The 17,799-nt window shown below is 31.9% G+C and overlaps 2 protein-coding genes across 3 annotated transcripts in view; one reads left to right on the top strand and one right to left on the bottom strand.

Moving 5' to 3' along the window:
• LOC126812392 (nuclear pore complex protein Nup85) overlaps positions 1–17,799 on the bottom strand; it is a 38,437-nt gene that overhangs the window by 2,703 nt on the left and 17,935 nt on the right. The window contains exons 1-18 of one of the 2 annotated variants that reach the window (XM_050538768.2): positions 9,373–9,434; positions 7,537–7,636; positions 7,159–7,260; positions 6,854–6,914; positions 6,688–6,758; positions 6,400–6,513; positions 5,491–5,612; positions 4,719–4,844; positions 4,044–4,169; positions 3,655–3,786; positions 2,819–2,925; positions 2,322–2,411; positions 2,117–2,182; positions 1,838–1,888; positions 1,315–1,415; positions 1,035–1,120; positions 565–596; positions 121–221 (exon numbers count right to left, since the gene is read on the bottom strand). In XM_050538768.2, the coding sequence (XP_050394725.1) occupies positions 121–221; positions 565–596; positions 1,035–1,120; positions 1,315–1,415; positions 1,838–1,888; positions 2,117–2,182; positions 2,322–2,411; positions 2,819–2,925; positions 3,655–3,786; positions 4,044–4,169; positions 4,719–4,844; positions 5,491–5,612; positions 6,400–6,513; positions 6,688–6,758; positions 6,854–6,914; positions 7,159–7,260; positions 7,537–7,636; positions 9,373–9,408 (1,624 nt within the window). In that variant the 5' untranslated portion in view covers positions 9,409–9,434. Of the gene's footprint in view, positions 1–120; positions 222–564; positions 597–1,034; positions 1,121–1,314; positions 1,416–1,837; positions 1,889–2,116; positions 2,183–2,321; positions 2,412–2,818; positions 2,926–3,654; positions 3,787–4,043; positions 4,170–4,718; positions 4,845–5,490; positions 5,613–6,399; positions 6,514–6,687; positions 6,759–6,853; positions 6,915–7,158; positions 7,261–7,536; positions 7,637–9,372; positions 9,435–17,799 lie in introns of those variants that run through there. The other variant, XM_056099173.1, reaches the window with a different exon arrangement.
• On the top strand, positions 9,433–17,619 carry LOC126812394 (ketimine reductase mu-crystallin). Its single transcript, XM_050538770.1, has 8 exons — positions 9,433–9,631; positions 11,327–11,477; positions 11,820–11,882; positions 12,183–12,284; positions 13,423–13,600; positions 13,912–14,033; positions 15,219–15,303; positions 16,666–17,619. The coding sequence occupies exons 1-8, from the start codon at positions 9,465–9,467 to the stop codon at positions 16,719–16,721; spliced, it is 924 nt and encodes a 307-aa protein (XP_050394727.1). The 5' UTR covers positions 9,433–9,464; the 3' UTR covers positions 16,722–17,619.

The raw sequence follows: 17,799 nt of genomic DNA, 5'->3' as shown, positions 1-17,799 counted from the left end.
ATTAGCCACACATAAATTACCCCTAATAAGTAAAATTTGATAACCCAAAGAAACACATTTTAGGAATCAAAATCTAAATGAAAGATTCAAATTATGCTAATAAAGTAAATGTTATAATACCTAAAAATGTTAATCTGTTGCTTAGAAACATGGCTGGTCCGAGATTGTCTAATATATCTGTATATTCAAATTGACCCGTTTTACTGTACTCCATTATCAATCTGTATAATATTAAAACAGGTAATTATTAATCTGTATAATTTTTTAAAACTAAAAGTTAATATTATTAAAAGAAAACTTTCAGTTGTTGATAAATATGTTGTGCATATAAGGATAACAGACAATGATGATTGAACCAGAAATATTTGAATTTTCATTAATTAGCACATATAATGTTCATAAATGATTTATGCGAGAGGTCATATAGGCCATGCCTGTACCTCAATCCCTTTCAATTTTTGAAAATATTGTTTGAAAAAAAAAAAAAATAAAAATTAAGCACACAAGCAGTTATTACATCAACTACTGTAATAACAAATTTAATAGAAAATACATTTCATTTACCTTTCTGTTAATTTACTTGTAGCTGTCACATCCTAAATAAATATAAAATATTATCTGTAACACCTATATTTCAAATTTAAACTAAACAGGGAGCAACAGTGGTTCAGTGAGGAAGGCAAGAAAGTATCTCAGGATTTTCCAGCTTGGTTTCCCCTTTTCAGTGGTGCAGGAAGAAGGGTCTAGCAACGGAGGAACAGTCTAGTCATTCGATTGTAAGTTGTGTGTACAAGTTGGTGTACATGTAAAAGAACCCTTGACAGATGGAATTCGAAATAAGAGTAGGCCGTAGCATTGCCAGCCAGGCAAAAATTCCCCTCATACCACTCTCCATGGTGAATGCTTGTCTTTATTAGCCTGGTTGTTGTAGAAAAGAAGTTCGGACCCTAAACCCCCATTTCATTTTCATTTAAACTAAACAGAAATGGGATATTCTATTGCATAAAAAAGTTTGAATATTTAATATTACACACCCTTGATCGTAAAAACCACGATAATGCTGCTCCTAATTTACCTCTTCTTAAACTCTTCATCCCCATAACTTTACAGATTGTCTGAACTATATAATAGTAAACAAATATAGTTTTATCATCATGTCATTTGAACAAACAAACAAATGATAATTAGTTGATTCTTATTAACATGGCTTTTTCTACAATTTACATTCTTATAAAATACTTTACAATATAGTAAACGTAAAATGTAATTTTAGAGTTTACAATATTCACAATATTAACTAAATCTATTTCTCACCTTCTTCCTGCATATTCCTTTCTTCACATATATGTAGTAGTTTATGAGCTTTCTTTTCATTGTCTAGAGACATATGATTTATAAACTGTGTTATGTACGTTCTACAAATAAACACAAATATCAGCAAATCTCTTTTACTTGAATGATAAAATATATTAAAATCATTATCCTCTATAAAATAACATTTTCTTTATAAGGATGCTAATAATTATTTTTTTCATTTTTCTTGTATTGCAATTAACGTATTCTTTAGTATTCCAACATTGAAAATTGCATTATTCATATATCAAAGAACTATTCCTTTGACACTTTTTGCATGACCATTGATAAGAGGATATATCCAAATTTCTAGCAAACATATATTTGCTGCAACAATAAACTCCACAGGTATTTGTGGGAATACATTTTCTTTTAAAAACCTAACTTAAAGCTACCACATTATTTACAGGCGGTGAGCTACACCTCTGCATAAGCTGTAACCTTTGACCTCCAGTTCAAAAAGAGAACATATCTTTCAACTCACCTGCCAAATACTGAACAATAATCTAAATAATCTATTCCAACTTGCCATAAACTGTAATAGAAGAAAATGTTAGAGATAGCTTTTTTTTAAAATAAAGAAATGTAATCATGCATAAGTACTTAACTTGATTGTAATAAAGCATTTCTAACTGAGAAAATAAGGTTTTCCACAAAATATTGATATATAATAAGATTGTTTAGTTATTTTCAAATTGGTGCAGTATTTACCGATGAAATTGACAATTAATGATTACTACATTATGGTAAATACAAACATTACCTTTTATGAGACATAAGACTTGAGGCATATTCTAAAAGTAAGAACTCTCGTAGATTGGACCCATATCTGTGAATGTAATATTCAATATAATAAAACAACGAGCAAGAAGGTGGAAATCTGAGACATTAACCCAATCAAAAACCTAATTCAAGAACACTTTGATTCAAGATATTTAATGGTTATAATATAATAAAATAAAACATACGCCAAGTTCTGTGTATCTAGTTGACCACAATGATGTAATAAATCTGTAAAGTGTGACACAAACCACCAACTTCCTGTACTAAGAAAAGCACTGAAAAAAAACAACAAAATTTAAAGATCAATAATTTCTTTTAAAAGTACCATTTATTACCTTTAAGATGCCTTCCTGCGTACAAATTGGGTGAATTGGTATTATATATGAAATAAGATAGGTTACTCCACAACAGCTAAATCGTCCGGGCAGTCAACGTGAGTTGTCAAATATTTTTACTTTTGTTGGTAATGAAATATTTATAATACACTAAAATCTGATTAACAGTAACAACTCATTAAGTAATTATCAGAAAATCATTACGATTTGTTTGGCCCATACTAACATTTTGTATACAAAACATTTAATAACATGGATTTAGCTGTTCAAGTAGGTTATTTTCCAGTTGCGGAAATAACTAAACCTTTCACTATTAAACAGGTGCCCCATCAAATCAATAATTTTACCTGCTGTCTTTAATAACTTGATGAATATCAAACTGTATAGCTGCTAATAATATATTATCTAATTCACCTATTCTAGTACCACTTAAACTAAATTCTTCCATACAAGCCTATAATATATAATGTAGTATATCATTAATAAGTTGTTTAAGCAGTTTTAAGGATTCAATGAGACACTGTGGATAATCAACATTTTGATTATGATGACTACTTTTCTGAAATCTTGAATTAAAATTTCCCATTAATTGAAAAATACAACACTTTTGTCTGTCCAATAAAGATTTCAGAGCAATTTAACTCAAATGCTTTTTTAGTATGTCTTTCTAAAACATAATATACCATTTCTCATTTTAGTTAAGTTTACATAGATGAATTAAATGTGGTTTAACGTCCTACTGTTCTGCTTCGACTGGGCTAATGAAGACAGGCATACGCCACACAGTGTGCTCTAAGGTACATTTTGCCCAGACAGTGGTACTACCACCTACTTTTATATCAAATTCAAACTTTCAAGGGTTCTTTTACATGCACGCCAATGTGTACATAGGACCTCGGTTTTTGGCCCCATCCGAACGACAATACGTTATCCCTTGCCAGGCCCTCTGTCCTGCACCACTAACGCAGGGATCGAACATGGGACCTCCAGGTTAGCGAGCCTCCCTTACATAGATAAACATTTCTGTTGTATTACTCTTTCTAGAACACATTTTGCTACTTTTCATTCCACTGAGATGTTCTCACAGCCAACAATTTGTATTGTCCCGGCTAAACAATATGTTCAATGTAAGTTTAACATAACAACCTTTATTTTCAGGAAAACTTAAAATATTAAGACATACCTCAGCATGGTAATGAAGATCTGGTGCTCTAACAGTAGGATTTTGATATAACATCTTTGATACTAATAAATGATACCAACTACCACACATATCTTTCATTTCTGTAAACACATTCTCATCACCACATAATACCTGGTAAAAAAAAACCCCAAAAAACATTTAACTATGAACTATATAAGTCTTACCAATATAAAATTCATTTGGTACACAAGTTTAATTTCACAACCAGATACACTGGGTTTAATATTCCCAGAAAACCTTCTTAATCACGAAAGACAAAAAGAATATTAGACAAATATTTGCCCTAGTCCTATTTTTAAATTTGCCTTTAATTATTCTAAATCTTTTAAAAGTCGAATGACAATTCTCAATATTTTTTGTTGACTTACCATTACTAAAGTTTCTAGATTAGGAAAGGCTGCATAGTGTCCTTCTTCTAAACGTCTTTGACATTCATCTCTCCAGTGACGCCATTTCATATCAAATTCAGCTGCAGACAGGGCATGATGATAGTGCTGTGAATTATATACATAATATGTTATCAACATTTAATTTTCCTACAATTTCAGGCCATCCCTTCAGTAAACATACATTATGCAAGAGCTAAATCTGCCTATTGCAGGTCTTTCTTTAGGCCTGAAATGTTATCTAAATTATTAACTAGACATTTATTAACTTATCCATACCATAATCAACTCTCTATGGCTAGCGTGCAACATTTATTGGATTAGGTTCCGATTTGTTGTTCGACTTCCATTCATAATTTAATCATGAAATGGATAATTGAGACTATGTTTTTTATCCTATCGACTTTAGTAATGATGATCCAGGCTAGGCCGAAAATTCAATCGCTAAAATCTCGGTTCATAGTGGATCAATCTGACTGAAATTCTCAGCAAATTCACTTTACAGTATCTAGTTTTTAACTATTATAGTGAGAACTGCTAGCTCTTTATCAAATCTCCCATAATGTATCTTTCAGTAATAAAGGTAGTTGCAAAGAAACTTTTATACAATGAGAGGATAAATCTTGTATCAAAAAATAGAATAAAATAAATACTTACCGCCCATTGTGGCATTTTTCTTAAAAGTTCATCAACACTGAGGAATGCTTCATTTTGATTAGAATTGTTGAGTGACAGTAATTTTCTTACGCTGTCAACCTCACCTTGTAACAACAAACGAAAAATCTGCAATGAAACAAATAAAATAATATAACTAGAGGTTAGCAGCAGTGTAAAGAATAGACAATTATTGTGTTCATTAATATTGTAGTTTTTTCTTAGGATAGTTAATCACTTTTTTGTATTTTTCTATCAGATTTTGCTTTTTTTTTCTTTCGAAGTCCCTATGCACACAAGTTTACAAACAAGAGAGAGAGAGAGAAATGGGGTTTAACGTCCACTCGAGACAAACTAGGTCATTTCGAGACTAACATATGGTTTAATTTTATTTCAATAATTCGCTTGCGCATAGGGGTCTTTAGCAGTGGGAGGAAACCGGAGGACCCGGAGAAAACCCACGGGGTCGGACAGGCAACCCTACTCCTTGTCACGTATAACCAGGGATTCGAATCCATGCCAGTCGACTCAATGACAGGCCTTATGATACAGTGCGCGCACGTGCTAACCATTCGGCCATCCAACCCCCCTGTATACAAACAAAATATTCAGAATAGTAAATTAACTCTTTGAAAATCTACATTTGTAACAATTTGAATTCACCTTGTCATAACCATCCTGGGTTCAGTTCATTAGTAATTATGAATTAAGCATTTTCTGTTCCAAGTTTAGTAAAACTATTATCTTCATTAAAATTAGCTAGATAATAACTTACAGCTTCCCAGTAAGCAGGATGTTCAGCAGGTACTTCATCATGTAATATATCTACAGCCAATCTTTTACCATCTGTAAAATGCCACTTAATCCAATCTAATAACTGGTTCAACAATAATCCATCTATAATAGAAAATAATAATATACAATCAAACGATAACTTTAATAACATAATTTGTTACATGGATGGGAAATCTTCCTTTGTTCTCTTTGTTGAATAAACAGATTGTTTTCCCTCTAGTAGATTGGGTGGAGCTTAACTGTGCAATAACTAGACATGTTCAATGTTATTGCACTTTTGCTGGTTTACACTAGTTTTAGTAGAAATCATATAGAGAAGTGAGGTGGGTTTTCTGTGCAATAACAATAAGAATGTTGTGCAGTTGTCAATGTTACAAGTCATTTATAGCATGCTTCATTCGTTAACAGGTTTAACCCCTCGGCCTTTGGCCTCTGGTTAAACCTGTTAACTCATGAAAGCCGTGCTATAAATATAACATAGTTCCCGTAATTTACCCACTATATTTATCAACTATTACTTCTTTCCTTCACTTGCAAAACATGTTAACACAGTAACATTTACAGTGATAAAAAAGCACACAGGTAAAAAAGAGAAATAAACAGGCTTTAATGTACCCTAGATATCAAAAGAATGGTGATATGTAGAGATTGGGATATTACAAATAAATCATCATTATTCCAAAACTAAAACATTCTCTTTGTGTGTTATTACTTAAAACATAATGATGAACATGTATAAAGTCAGCATTGAAGGGATGTGATTTCACTACCACTTGACTGACTTGGAACACATAGTGGCAAATATGTTCAAAGTTAGAGTTGAAATAGGAAAGAAAGGTGCCTAACCAATTATCAGATCTGTTGTTAATATTATATCAAGATAACTTACCAGGTGTTACTTCTATAAACAAGATCTGGCAAAATCCCCAAATAAGCTGAATCATTTCAAATATCTGTAACTGGTCTTCACATGACTCTCTTTCATCTGAATCTTCACATGTTTCTGTAATAATAAAAATAAATGATAATTTAGACTTTTTCATAAAACAAAGAATTTACTTTTGAATAATACTGGAAATTCTTTACTAAATTTCGCTCTGTACTTTGAATTGGACATATAAAATGAAAGCAATGATATGGATGTTTTAGCGCAATTATTTAATTATCTTTTACATACCCGCCATGTGCATTAACTCCATGCTGCAAGCTTTTAGTATAGCTCTGTACTGTTTACTACTCATTACCATTCTACAAAAACAAATAATCATATCAAATGCAATCTCATTTATTTCTGACAGAAGTTTAATTACATTCAAATTGTAAAGAATATAAAAAATACTTACTGTGATTGTAAGTTGGAGCCTGTGGAACTAGCTACTTGACCTTGTAACATCACAAATACATCTACAATACAAAAATATTGTAATAAATACACTATTTAAACAAAAGATGTCATATTTCTGACTTAACAGAACACAATTATAGATCAGGCCAAACGTTCTGTCATTTAAATGAAAGAGTGATAATTTGTCAGACTTAACGGTATGATCATAAAAGATGCTATTCCAATCCTTTCCTAAATATTTATCATACCGTTACAATGGATTCCATTTCTTAATCGGTTTTATTTTGAGCATACATAACTTACTGTGGGTTTCATTTACCAATTTTCTTGTAATAAAAGTGTGCATTTCTGTGTTCCATCTTACATCACAGATATCACTTGAGACACGGTTTTCAGCTGGTCTTCCTGTTATTACAATCAAAATAAAAGTTATAGAAACTATAAGTATCAAATATGTATTTTTATATCGGCTAACTTAAAACAAAATAACCTATATTGAATCATTTTTAAATTGTAAATACTTTGACCCATAGTCTATCCATTGCCGTGACTCTATACTGATGCAGAAGACAACAGATATTTCTTTTTTAACCTGTTAGCAAGTATCAGTAATACTGGTACCATAAATGCAACTTTAATTAATTCAAACTGTTTAAAGTACATCTACAATGCATTCATTACCTTTGCTTCGTGTGTCTGGAGTGCTTCCTGAAAAGGCAAACAATTGGTTACCAAGTCCCCATATTGCCTGAAGTTTACCATCTGGGCATCCTTCAACATTCTACAACAATTGAAATTAAACTGTTGTTATTCTTTTGTGATCATATTATACAATGAAACAAAAATTAATAACTTTATAAGCTCACATAAGAACTGTATACAGTTTAGTCAAAGGAGATTTTAGTCAATTTTGAATGAAAGTCGAAAATAAGGTCTTTTAATTTCTCAACTAGTTCAGTATTAAATTAGGTCTGTATATCTTCACTACAAGTCTACCCAAGATTTTATACATTCCTGCAGTCTGGTGGCTTGTTGAACTAGAAACCCAGTAAATTATTGGGAAATTTTTTACGCTTCCAGGGGCAGATAATGAAAACTAGTTAAAAATCTCTATAAATACCATTTCTTGACTTGTAAGAGTCAATCTAGTGTGTTTGTGCATGCTTCACAAATCAACACAAAGGACAATAAGTTTGCACAGCCTATAGCCACAAAATAGCCTATAGTATGAAATGCCTTACATGGCAGATCCTTGGCGTCTTATAAGGTAAGAGTTCAAAGCGTAGTATCTTAATGCAAGATGGCTGGATAATATTAATGGATCTATCTTATAGAATTTCAAAATTCAGTCGTTAACAAAAGTTGTACATTATGGATTAGCAGAAAATAAATTAACTGGTGTTTAATAATAGGAAGCGCTTTAGGATAGGAAGGAATATCTTTGTTGTATATTGCACATTTGTTGCTCAATGAATGTTTCTTTGGGTTGGAAAATTATTAAAATGGCATGATGACAGTCATGCACGTTATGTGAATGATGTGACTGATTCTTAACCGATAAAAAATTGGAATATTGTATGATCGCAACTGACAACGGTACAGAACTAATTAATGGAAAGTAAATAAGAAATAGGCTAAACATCAGTCATGAAAATCACCTGCCAGGGCCAAGCGATGTATGTTTGACAATTTCGGAAAATTTTCATGGAAATAAAATACGCAGTTGGGGAGAGCAAAATCAGTGAATACAGAGGACAGAGGAGAGCAATAAAATATGCTTCTAGTCCAGTAGATTGGGCTTTGGGTGAGCAAGGTCAATGGAGTGCGAGAGCAACAGCATGCCTCAAACTAGTTCAGCTCTGAACGTAGGTCTCATTACTACATACGCCCTGTACGTTCAGCATGTTGTGTTGTACATACTGACTCTAGTGAAGTAAGCATGGTCTTTTTTTCTCACTAAAATGTTCCTTTACACTCAGGCATTCACAGAAGGACACACTATGGTACAACCGTTTAGCAGTAAAAATTGACTAGGGACCGATTCTTTTTCGACAAGGATTCAATAGGACGGTTCCTGAATGTACTGGGCAGGTGTAATGAGACATGAGACCTACGTGTCGTTCAAACTAATCAGAGCTGAACTAGGCCTAGTCTCAAACCTCAAGTCCTGCACCAGGAATGAATAGAACCTTCTTTTTAAAACCTGTAACTAATGAAGATACACAGACTACAGTGAACTACAAAAGGGATAAAGAACTTTAACTTCTCCACAGAAATTTTAAACATTATAGATACTGGAACTGAGGTAACATGAATGAAATGAATTTCTCAAAAAACAAAAAAAATAATATCTCGTCGCTGGTCACAGACTTGTGGCAAACACATAAAAATAACATTCGTATCAAATAAAATATTCTCAGAATCAATATTTAATACTTTCTTAATATACCATAATTCGAAATGGCATAATTTAATTGTTCTAAAGCACTAATAAGTTTGGTAAACAAGAATAAATACCAAATGAACAGTTTCGCTTTCCCGCTCGGTAGCCATGTTTTCAGCAAGATGTAAAGAGTTATCTGTTCTTACGAGTCACGTGATCTTACAAAATGGCAGCCTGCGTAAAACAAATTTCGTCTGCTACTGTTATATCCGTCCTAAAATATGAAGATCTCATTCCCGAAATGGAAAAAGCCATGTCTAAAGTGTCCACAATGGAAGAATCTGGTGTAGACCAACCTGTTAGGACAATTGTCAAGATTAAACCAGCTGATGGGTAAGAGAGACGCTGAATTAATTGACAATTGACTTGATGAATTGTCCTGGTAATATATCTATCAATCTTTAAATTACTATTAGTTATAGTATTAGTAGTGTTATTATCTATCTATACCATATGGAGTTCATACATAGAGAGAGAGAGAGATAAATACGGTTTAACGTCCACTCGATACAAACTAGGTCAATTCGGGACTAATGGTTCAATTTTATTTCAATAATTTGCTTGCGCGTAGGCGTCGTTAGTAGAAATGGTTCCGCTTGCTCCAACAACAGTAGTGTAGTTGTTTGAGCAAATTGACTACAAAAAAGTTACTTGCCTATAACTCCCTTAATTTCCAATATCACTGAGTGCGACACTGACCCCAATGGTCCAAACTGTACTGTACATAGCTTAATATATAATAAACCAATTCCCATTGAAATAAAGGTGAAACCTTACCGCATAATTATATGATTTCATTAAACCCAACTGCTATGCAAAATTTCTGTTCATTTTAAAATGGCATAGCAAACTATGATGCATATACAATATTTAAATAGGCATTATGCAAGAGCTAAATCTGCCTATTGCAGGTCTTTCTTTAGGCCTGAAATGTTATGTAAATTATTAATTAGACATTAATTAACTTACCAAGACAATAAATCAACTCTCAATGCCATCAGATGGCTGCGATATTTAGTAGATTTAAATACATTTTGTGGGTGATGTGGTTACCGTAAAACTGTATAATCAAGACTTTATTATTGTAACAACAGTAGTAATGACAATCGAGGCCAGACTTTAATCGTATCATCAATCTAGGCTCAGAGTGAAGTAATTTGACTGAAATTTTCAGCATATTCTCTTTTCATTATCTATTTTTATCTATTATAGTGAGAACTGTCGTCTTCAGCTCTTTATCTTACCCAACATCGCCTTCATGTAGCCTACATGTACCAAACTATTTTATAAAGTTATCTAGTCTACAGCAACTGACCATATTGTACTGACTGATTAAGTTATTCATAGTCATGTGCAATTACAAGATGAGTGGACATACACATGTAACAATTTTCTGTTATCTTTATATAAATGTTAAGTATGTGCCTGATAAATATACTGTGCATTGTCTAAGCTTTAAATAAAGAACTCGTTGTTCTCATTATTATAGTTTGAAAGTAGATAATAAAAAATGAAAATATCGAAAATGTCAGTCAAATTACCTTACTCTCAGTGAAGTTATGGATGTTTGAAATTTTGACAAGAATAGCGTAGTCTTGATTTTCCATTATTCGTTTACCGATTAAATGTCGCAGATGGTCTAATCCAATTAATTTCCAAGCCATCCAATGGTCAGAGAGTTGAATCTGGGCTTTTATTGTAAATAGATGTCTAAATAATAATTTAAATAACATTTGATTTAAAGCCCCCCCCCCCCCCCCCAAAAAAAAAATAGGCACATTTAGCTCTTTAATGTTCTACTATATGAAATAACATTCGTACATAGTGGCCCTATAACCATATTGGAATTAAATATATAAGAATCATAATAATTATAATTTTGTATAAAATTTGATCATTATCTTGTTTCAGTTTTTTTTTAAAAAAAACAACTTAAAAGCCACTAATTTCTTTTCAGCACACCTTCTCGTGGCATGTAAATTGCATTTTGTATTTAACAAATATATTGTCATGTGTTATTTATTTCAGTTATTTGGGTGTTATGCCTGTGTATAGCCAATATGATAATCTTTTGGCAGCTAAACTTCTCTGTTTTTATCCACATAATTCATTACAACAAGAACCATCACATTATGCCATTGTTATGGTATTTGATGCAAAAAATGGAGCACCAAAAGCTGTATGCTATTATATTTTATTATAACTATTAGTTACTTATCTTTATTATTTGATCTTTTCTAAACATTGTTTTTATCAAAAATATGTTACAGCTAATAAAACGTTTTTTTTTTATTATTTTAATTCAATGCTCTATAGTAAGCTGACAGTTAACTCCCACAAATGAACTAATTTGCTTTGAAACAATTTAATAGATTCTCAGTACTGTTTGTTTAAACCATTTCGACTAATATAATAAACATAAAAACTATTTTGTTTTAGGTCAATTTTTGGAAAGATAGATCTGACATCTAAATAGCTCTAATCAATACATTGTTAATTATGAAAGTGCCATTTTTTGCAGATGGTGGATGGTGATATTATAACAGAAATGAGAACAGCAGCAGTCTCAGCTGTAGCTGCTAAAGTAAATAATTAACAATTATAATAATATTTTTTCACACAAACAAATTTGTTCACTTTACTTATTTTAATTTAAGTTCTACATAACATGAGCACTCTTCTTTCAAACTGAAATCATACCCCATAATATTTAACATACATATTCTCATTGATTATGGTGGTTAGGTTTTATTTCTATTTTTGATGATAGAACATGAAAATAGATATATTGTTATAAGAATATTTTCTTCAAAGATTTAAGTGTCCTATATTGAATATCACATTAATTAGTTTAAACTCTGGAGTTTTTTTTTATCTTGTATAGTACCTTTCACCTGCAGATCCACAAGTTTTAGCCATTCTTGGTTCTGGTGTCCAGGCTAGATCTCACTGTATTGCCATGAGGAAAATATATCCATTCAAAGAGGTATAATGCTATAAACAAAGTTTATGAATAACTTTTAGTTTTCTAATATGCTTTCTTTTACATGCCAAGAAACTCAACAAAGATGTTTTATTAGGAATTTTGTTGTTAGTAGCTTTCAGTTTTATTTAGTTGTTAACCCTTTAACAGTCAGATTGTTTGGGGGTTTCAGCTAGGAAAAGCATATAGTTAAGAATATGTCCTCTAATTCTTTATATTAAGAATAAATCATACCAATGTATATATTTAACATTTTTTGTCATCTTTACTTATAGGTTAAAGGTTCAATACCACACACACACACACACACACACACACGTGCACGTCTTGTTAGTATAAAATTAGGGAGGACATAAATAGAAAAATATGTGCTCTTTCAGACCCTACAGATCCATTCTTTATAACCATTTATACCAACATGTGGGGGGTACGTTGGATGGCCGAATTGTTAGCATGTGTGCGTTGTATCATACGGTCTGTCATTGAGTCAACTGCATGGCGTGGTTTCGATTCCCTGGTTGTACATGACAAGGAGTAGAGTCGCCTGTCCAACCTTGTGGGCTTTCTCTGGGTCCTCCGGTTTCCTCCCATTGCTAAAGACCCTACGCGCAAGTGAAGTATTGAAATAAAATTGAACCATATGTTAGTCCCGAAATGACCTAGTTTGTGTCGAGTGGACGTTAAACCCTATTTCTCTCTCTCTCTATATCAACGTGTCTTGCATGGTATGCAGATGGCTTTTATTAGTTAAAAAACTTGAATAATATCTTTATTTAAAGATGCATCATGTAAGATTTAGATCAAGTGCTAGTCGTTTTTGCTATAATAGATAGATAATGAAAAATGAATATATTGAGACTGGTTGAAGGTGAAGCGTAGATCATTTAATATTGTAGTATCGTTACTTGACAACCGAAACTAATTCTCAATTATTCATTGTTTATCATTAATTTAAATTCTCAAGGGTGTTTGAATCCATCCGATGACAGTGAGTTGATTATATGCTTATGTGAATGAATGTCTAATTAATAGTTAATCTAACATCTGACGACAAAAGAAAGACCTTTAACAAATACAATAGTGTAACAATAAAAAACCCATCATTGATGATGTATTATTTGCTCCTAACATTGTATTTTAGGTAAGAATATGGAGTAGAAATTTTGCCAATGCAGAAAAACTAGCTAAAGAAATGAATGGTATAGCATTTAAAACAGCAGAAGAGGCTGTGTCTGGAGCAGATGTTATTAATACAGTCACATCATCACCTATACCTGTTATTAAACTAGAATGGGTTAAACCTAGTGCACATATTAATGGTGAATAAAATAATGTCTTTAACAAATAATCAAAATTTCCTAATGTTTTGGTGAATAAGTGGTCATAACAGGTGAAGGGGGAACGTGGTAGTAGTTGTGGGTAAATAATAAGTTAACATTAACAACAAGTTAACAATTCTAAACTGATGGTCGAGGTAAGTATATAGTGAGTGTATTTTCAATAATTAAAATATGCTGGAGCTATGAATTTCTAAGCTACTCCTGAATATGACCTATCAAAACACTGTCTTTAAGCAACTTCACCTTTCTATGCTTTTAAATTACGTTATAATAATTATTTTATTTTTAAGCTGTAGGAGCCTGTAGATATGATTGGAATGAAATAGATCCAGCTATAATGCAGGCAGCCGTAGTATATGTGGATAGTAAAGATGCTGCTGTTAAAGAGAGTGGAGATATTATTATTAGCAAGGTAAATAATTTTGAACATAGTGTTTAAACATGCATTGTGCAAGAGCTAAATCTGCCTATTGCAGGTCTTTCTTTAGGCCTGAAATGCTATCTAAATTATTAATTAGACTTAGCAAGACCATTATCAACTCTCGATGTCATTGTTAGCTTGCGATATTTAGTGAATTTGAATACATTTTTTGGTGCTTGATTTAACGTAAAAATGGATAATCAAGACATTGTTTATTATCGTACAAACCGTAGTAATGTTGATTGAGGCTAGCTTAAAATTAAATCGCTAATATCTTGATTTATAGTGAATTAATTTGACTGAAATTGCAGCATATTCGGTCTGTTTACATTATCTATTTTTTAACTATTATAGCGAGAAATGTTAGCTTTTTGTCTAATCTTACCTAATGCCCCTTTAATTTTCTGACCATCTTAAATGTTACTCTTATCCATTGTTAACTGGGAAAATGTTAATCTAATATGTTGATTGTAAAGTATCAATTAATAAGATGTTTATTTGAATCATCATAAAGGTGACATTTGTATAAGACATTAACAAGAACATACCGGTATATATTTACAGTTGTAGACTACAATATTGAAAGTGATCAAAAAAAAAAAAACAAACCCAAGGATATGATAGTGGTATATGGGTACATGCTAGGTTAGCAGGGGTCACAGTGGCTAAGTGGGTAAGACGCTGACTTGCTAGCCTGGAGATCGGGTGTTCGATCCCTGCATTGGCCGAGAAAGTTCATCCAGATTTTCTGGCCTGGTTCCCCCTTGTCAGTGATGCAGGACAGAGACCTGACAAGGACAGCTGTCTAGTCATTTGGATGGGACGAAAAACTGAGGTCCCATGTACACATTGGAATTCGATATAAGAGTAGGCTGTAGTGCCGCTGTCCGGGCAAAATTTCCCTCATAACACACTGTATGGCGTACGCCCGTCTTCATTAGCCCAGTTCGGAGCAGAACAGTAGAACGTTAAACCCCATTTAATTTCATTTTTGTTAGGTTAGCAACATAAAGGTCTTTCAATGAATTATTCGTCGCAATATTATTTTATTTCATATTAACGCATAACTGGTCAGGTTGAGATTTGCTTACTGCTGTCATCTGGTTACATTTCATTACATCACAGGAAATTGTTGACAATTGTTAATACTAAATGTATCGAATGTTTTTCCTGTAGGCTGAGATCTATGGAGAATTAGGAGAAATGATATTAGGGGTAAAACAAGCTAAAAGAGATCAACTCACAGTTTTTAAATCATTAGGTATGTTATATGTTTTCAGTGACTTCATGTTGATTTTTTTATACGTCTGGGATATAAACATATATTTTAAGCTACATCAAAATCAGATAAAAATTTTGACCTCTGGAGGATCCACAACCTTGGTATTACATACTTTTACACTATTTGCACTATTCGTCCCTTAAATTCCAGAATTATGGCCCCTGATTGTACAAAAAAAATCACGTTTTTAGCTTATGACTACTCCATTTGATTTTAAAAAACCTTCATTTATATCACAGTAGGACGTTAAACCCCATTTCATTTCATTTCATTTATATCACCATTACACTGTAATTACAATTAAGTTTGAATTTTGTGAAAATCTGACTGAAACTTCCCTTCAAAATGGCTGCTCCCTTTGCACAAATAGTGTTAAAGCATGTAATACCAAGGTTGTTGACCCTTTGAAGGTTACGATTTTTATCTGATTTTGATGAAACCTAAAATGTATGTTTATATCTCAAAGATCTTGTTCCCTTTTGATATTGACACATGTCGGACCGTAAAATCATGATGGCCCCATATTGTATGAAAATTGCCTTTTTGGCTTGTTCTCTGTCCATCTCTTGCAAAATGTGGGCATATATCTTGCATGGCAACAGCTTCTTTTTAACATCCACAAAATGAGATTTATCCAAGACAAATAACAAACCAATTACTTTCACTTCAGAATAAAATCCTGAAGAGTCAATAAGGCTTTTTATACGAAAACATTTTACTCAAAGAACCCTATGCCTTTACCAAGACTCTGTCTTTAATGAGCTTAGTATTCTCATAATTCTAACTCTTTGATCACAACGGTGACATGGTCCCTTATTCCTATAAAATGGTTATATAAAAACAGTAGAAAAATATTAACAGTATGTCAAGCAACTACAGATTCTACTACAGTTTTTGCTATTAGGTATTCCTTATTTTAAGGAACAGTTATGTTAGCAGCTATTTTAAGACTCTAGATTATGATTCTTTATTACAAAGATGATCTTGAATTCATTGCTGTTGGATAGATTAGTTTCTGGCATTGTCCAAAATGAAATATAGTGAAATACATTTTGTCAGATTAAACAAGTTTGTAAATCTCAATTTTTCACTGATACAGGAATTGAATATACAAATGTACTTTTATTTTTTATAATTATTATATCTATAAACATTAAAAGGTCACAATTATGAATGTCATAATGATAATCTGTCGTTTGTGTTCAGCTGATGGGTGGAAGGCAGCTATTTCAATTTGATGTTATATGCTGATCATTATAACTATAACTCCTGCTTATTATGGGGTTTTACAAAAACTCCTCCTGACTTCCTAGATCATTAACTTTTAATTTATACTTTCAGGTTTAGCAATACAAGATGCTGTAGCAGCTAAACTGGTTTTAGAAAAAACTGAATAAACAATTTGGTCAAATCAGGATAAATTTACCCAATATTATATATGTTATAAAATTAAATAAAATGTGATAGACATATTATTATAAATGCAATAATTTGTGACAAATGAAAACTTTTATATTAGAAAAAATAATGAAATGGGACACATAGTATTTGTAAACAATTAATTTGTTATGTATGCCAGTTGAAAGTTATCTCACTTTATAAAGTACTATCCAGTACAGGATGAAGAATACCATCCTATCAATATACTGGCATTATATTTTTCACATCACACCATTTTTGACATAATTCTATGTAAAACTGCATTGTAAACATAACAAAATATCTGAAGGACTACATGTAGTGGATGTGCTAGTTAAAAAATATTTGATGGGTGAGGAGGTGTCAAAATGCCACAAGATATTACATGGACTTTAAAGTTTAAACAGTCCTCTTTATGAATTATTAAATGATGACTAATCATGCAATATTTATATATGAATTTCTATATATATATATATTATACACACCTTTATTACTGTATATAAAGTATCTTTGGATGGGATTTGGGGATTGTTTTAATTTAAAGATGTATTGAAATAAGATATAGGTAACTTTTTTACAAGTTCCTGTATAATTGTTTTCATCATATTATTTAAAATGAGTGAACTGGGTTTATCTATCTATACTAATATTTGTGACTAACGTTTGTCTGTCTGTCTGTCTGTTCGGGGTTGGCGGCTACACTAGGTCTGCCCCGAGTCTGAAATTTGGGGTTATGACCCCCGAGCGAAGCCGGGCATTCTTCTAGTTTTATATAAAATTACAATTTGGAGTACATTTTCGTTTTTGTCACAATCTTATCCTATGCAATGATTATTATGTAATTCATCAGAAAATAAAAACAATAAATAAATATTGTAAAGCCTGCAAATATGTTCCCAACAAATATCAGAATATTAAATAGATTATTACATCAATCTGTTTATATATTAATACAATCCAATGGCAAACCGGCTAGGCATATACTCTTTACAAAATGATAGACCTCTCTGATTTAGGTTAAAGTAGCTAAGTCTCTAACTCAATATCATCCAA

The sequence above is a fragment of the Patella vulgata genome, chromosome 2, assembly GCF_932274485.2.
Source record: "Patella vulgata chromosome 2, xgPatVulg1.2, whole genome shotgun sequence".
Lineage (NCBI taxonomy): Eukaryota > Metazoa > Mollusca > Gastropoda > Patellidae > Patella > Patella vulgata.
This window is presented reverse-complemented; position numbering and strand designations above follow the sequence as displayed.

Excerpts from the sequence above, each read along its gene's own strand:
- LOC126812394 (XM_050538770.1), top strand. The coding sequence starts at position 9,465 with ATGGCAGCCTGCGTAAAACAAATTTCGTCTGCTACTGTTATATCCGTC. Across the intron at positions 12,285-13,422 it reads AAATATATCCATTCAAAGAG|GTAAGAATATGGAGTAGAAA; the intron begins GTATAATGCTAT and ends ATTGTATTTTAG. Across the intron at positions 15,304-16,665 it reads CACAGTTTTTAAATCATTAG|GTTTAGCAATACAAGATGCT; the intron begins GTATGTTATATG and ends TTATACTTTCAG.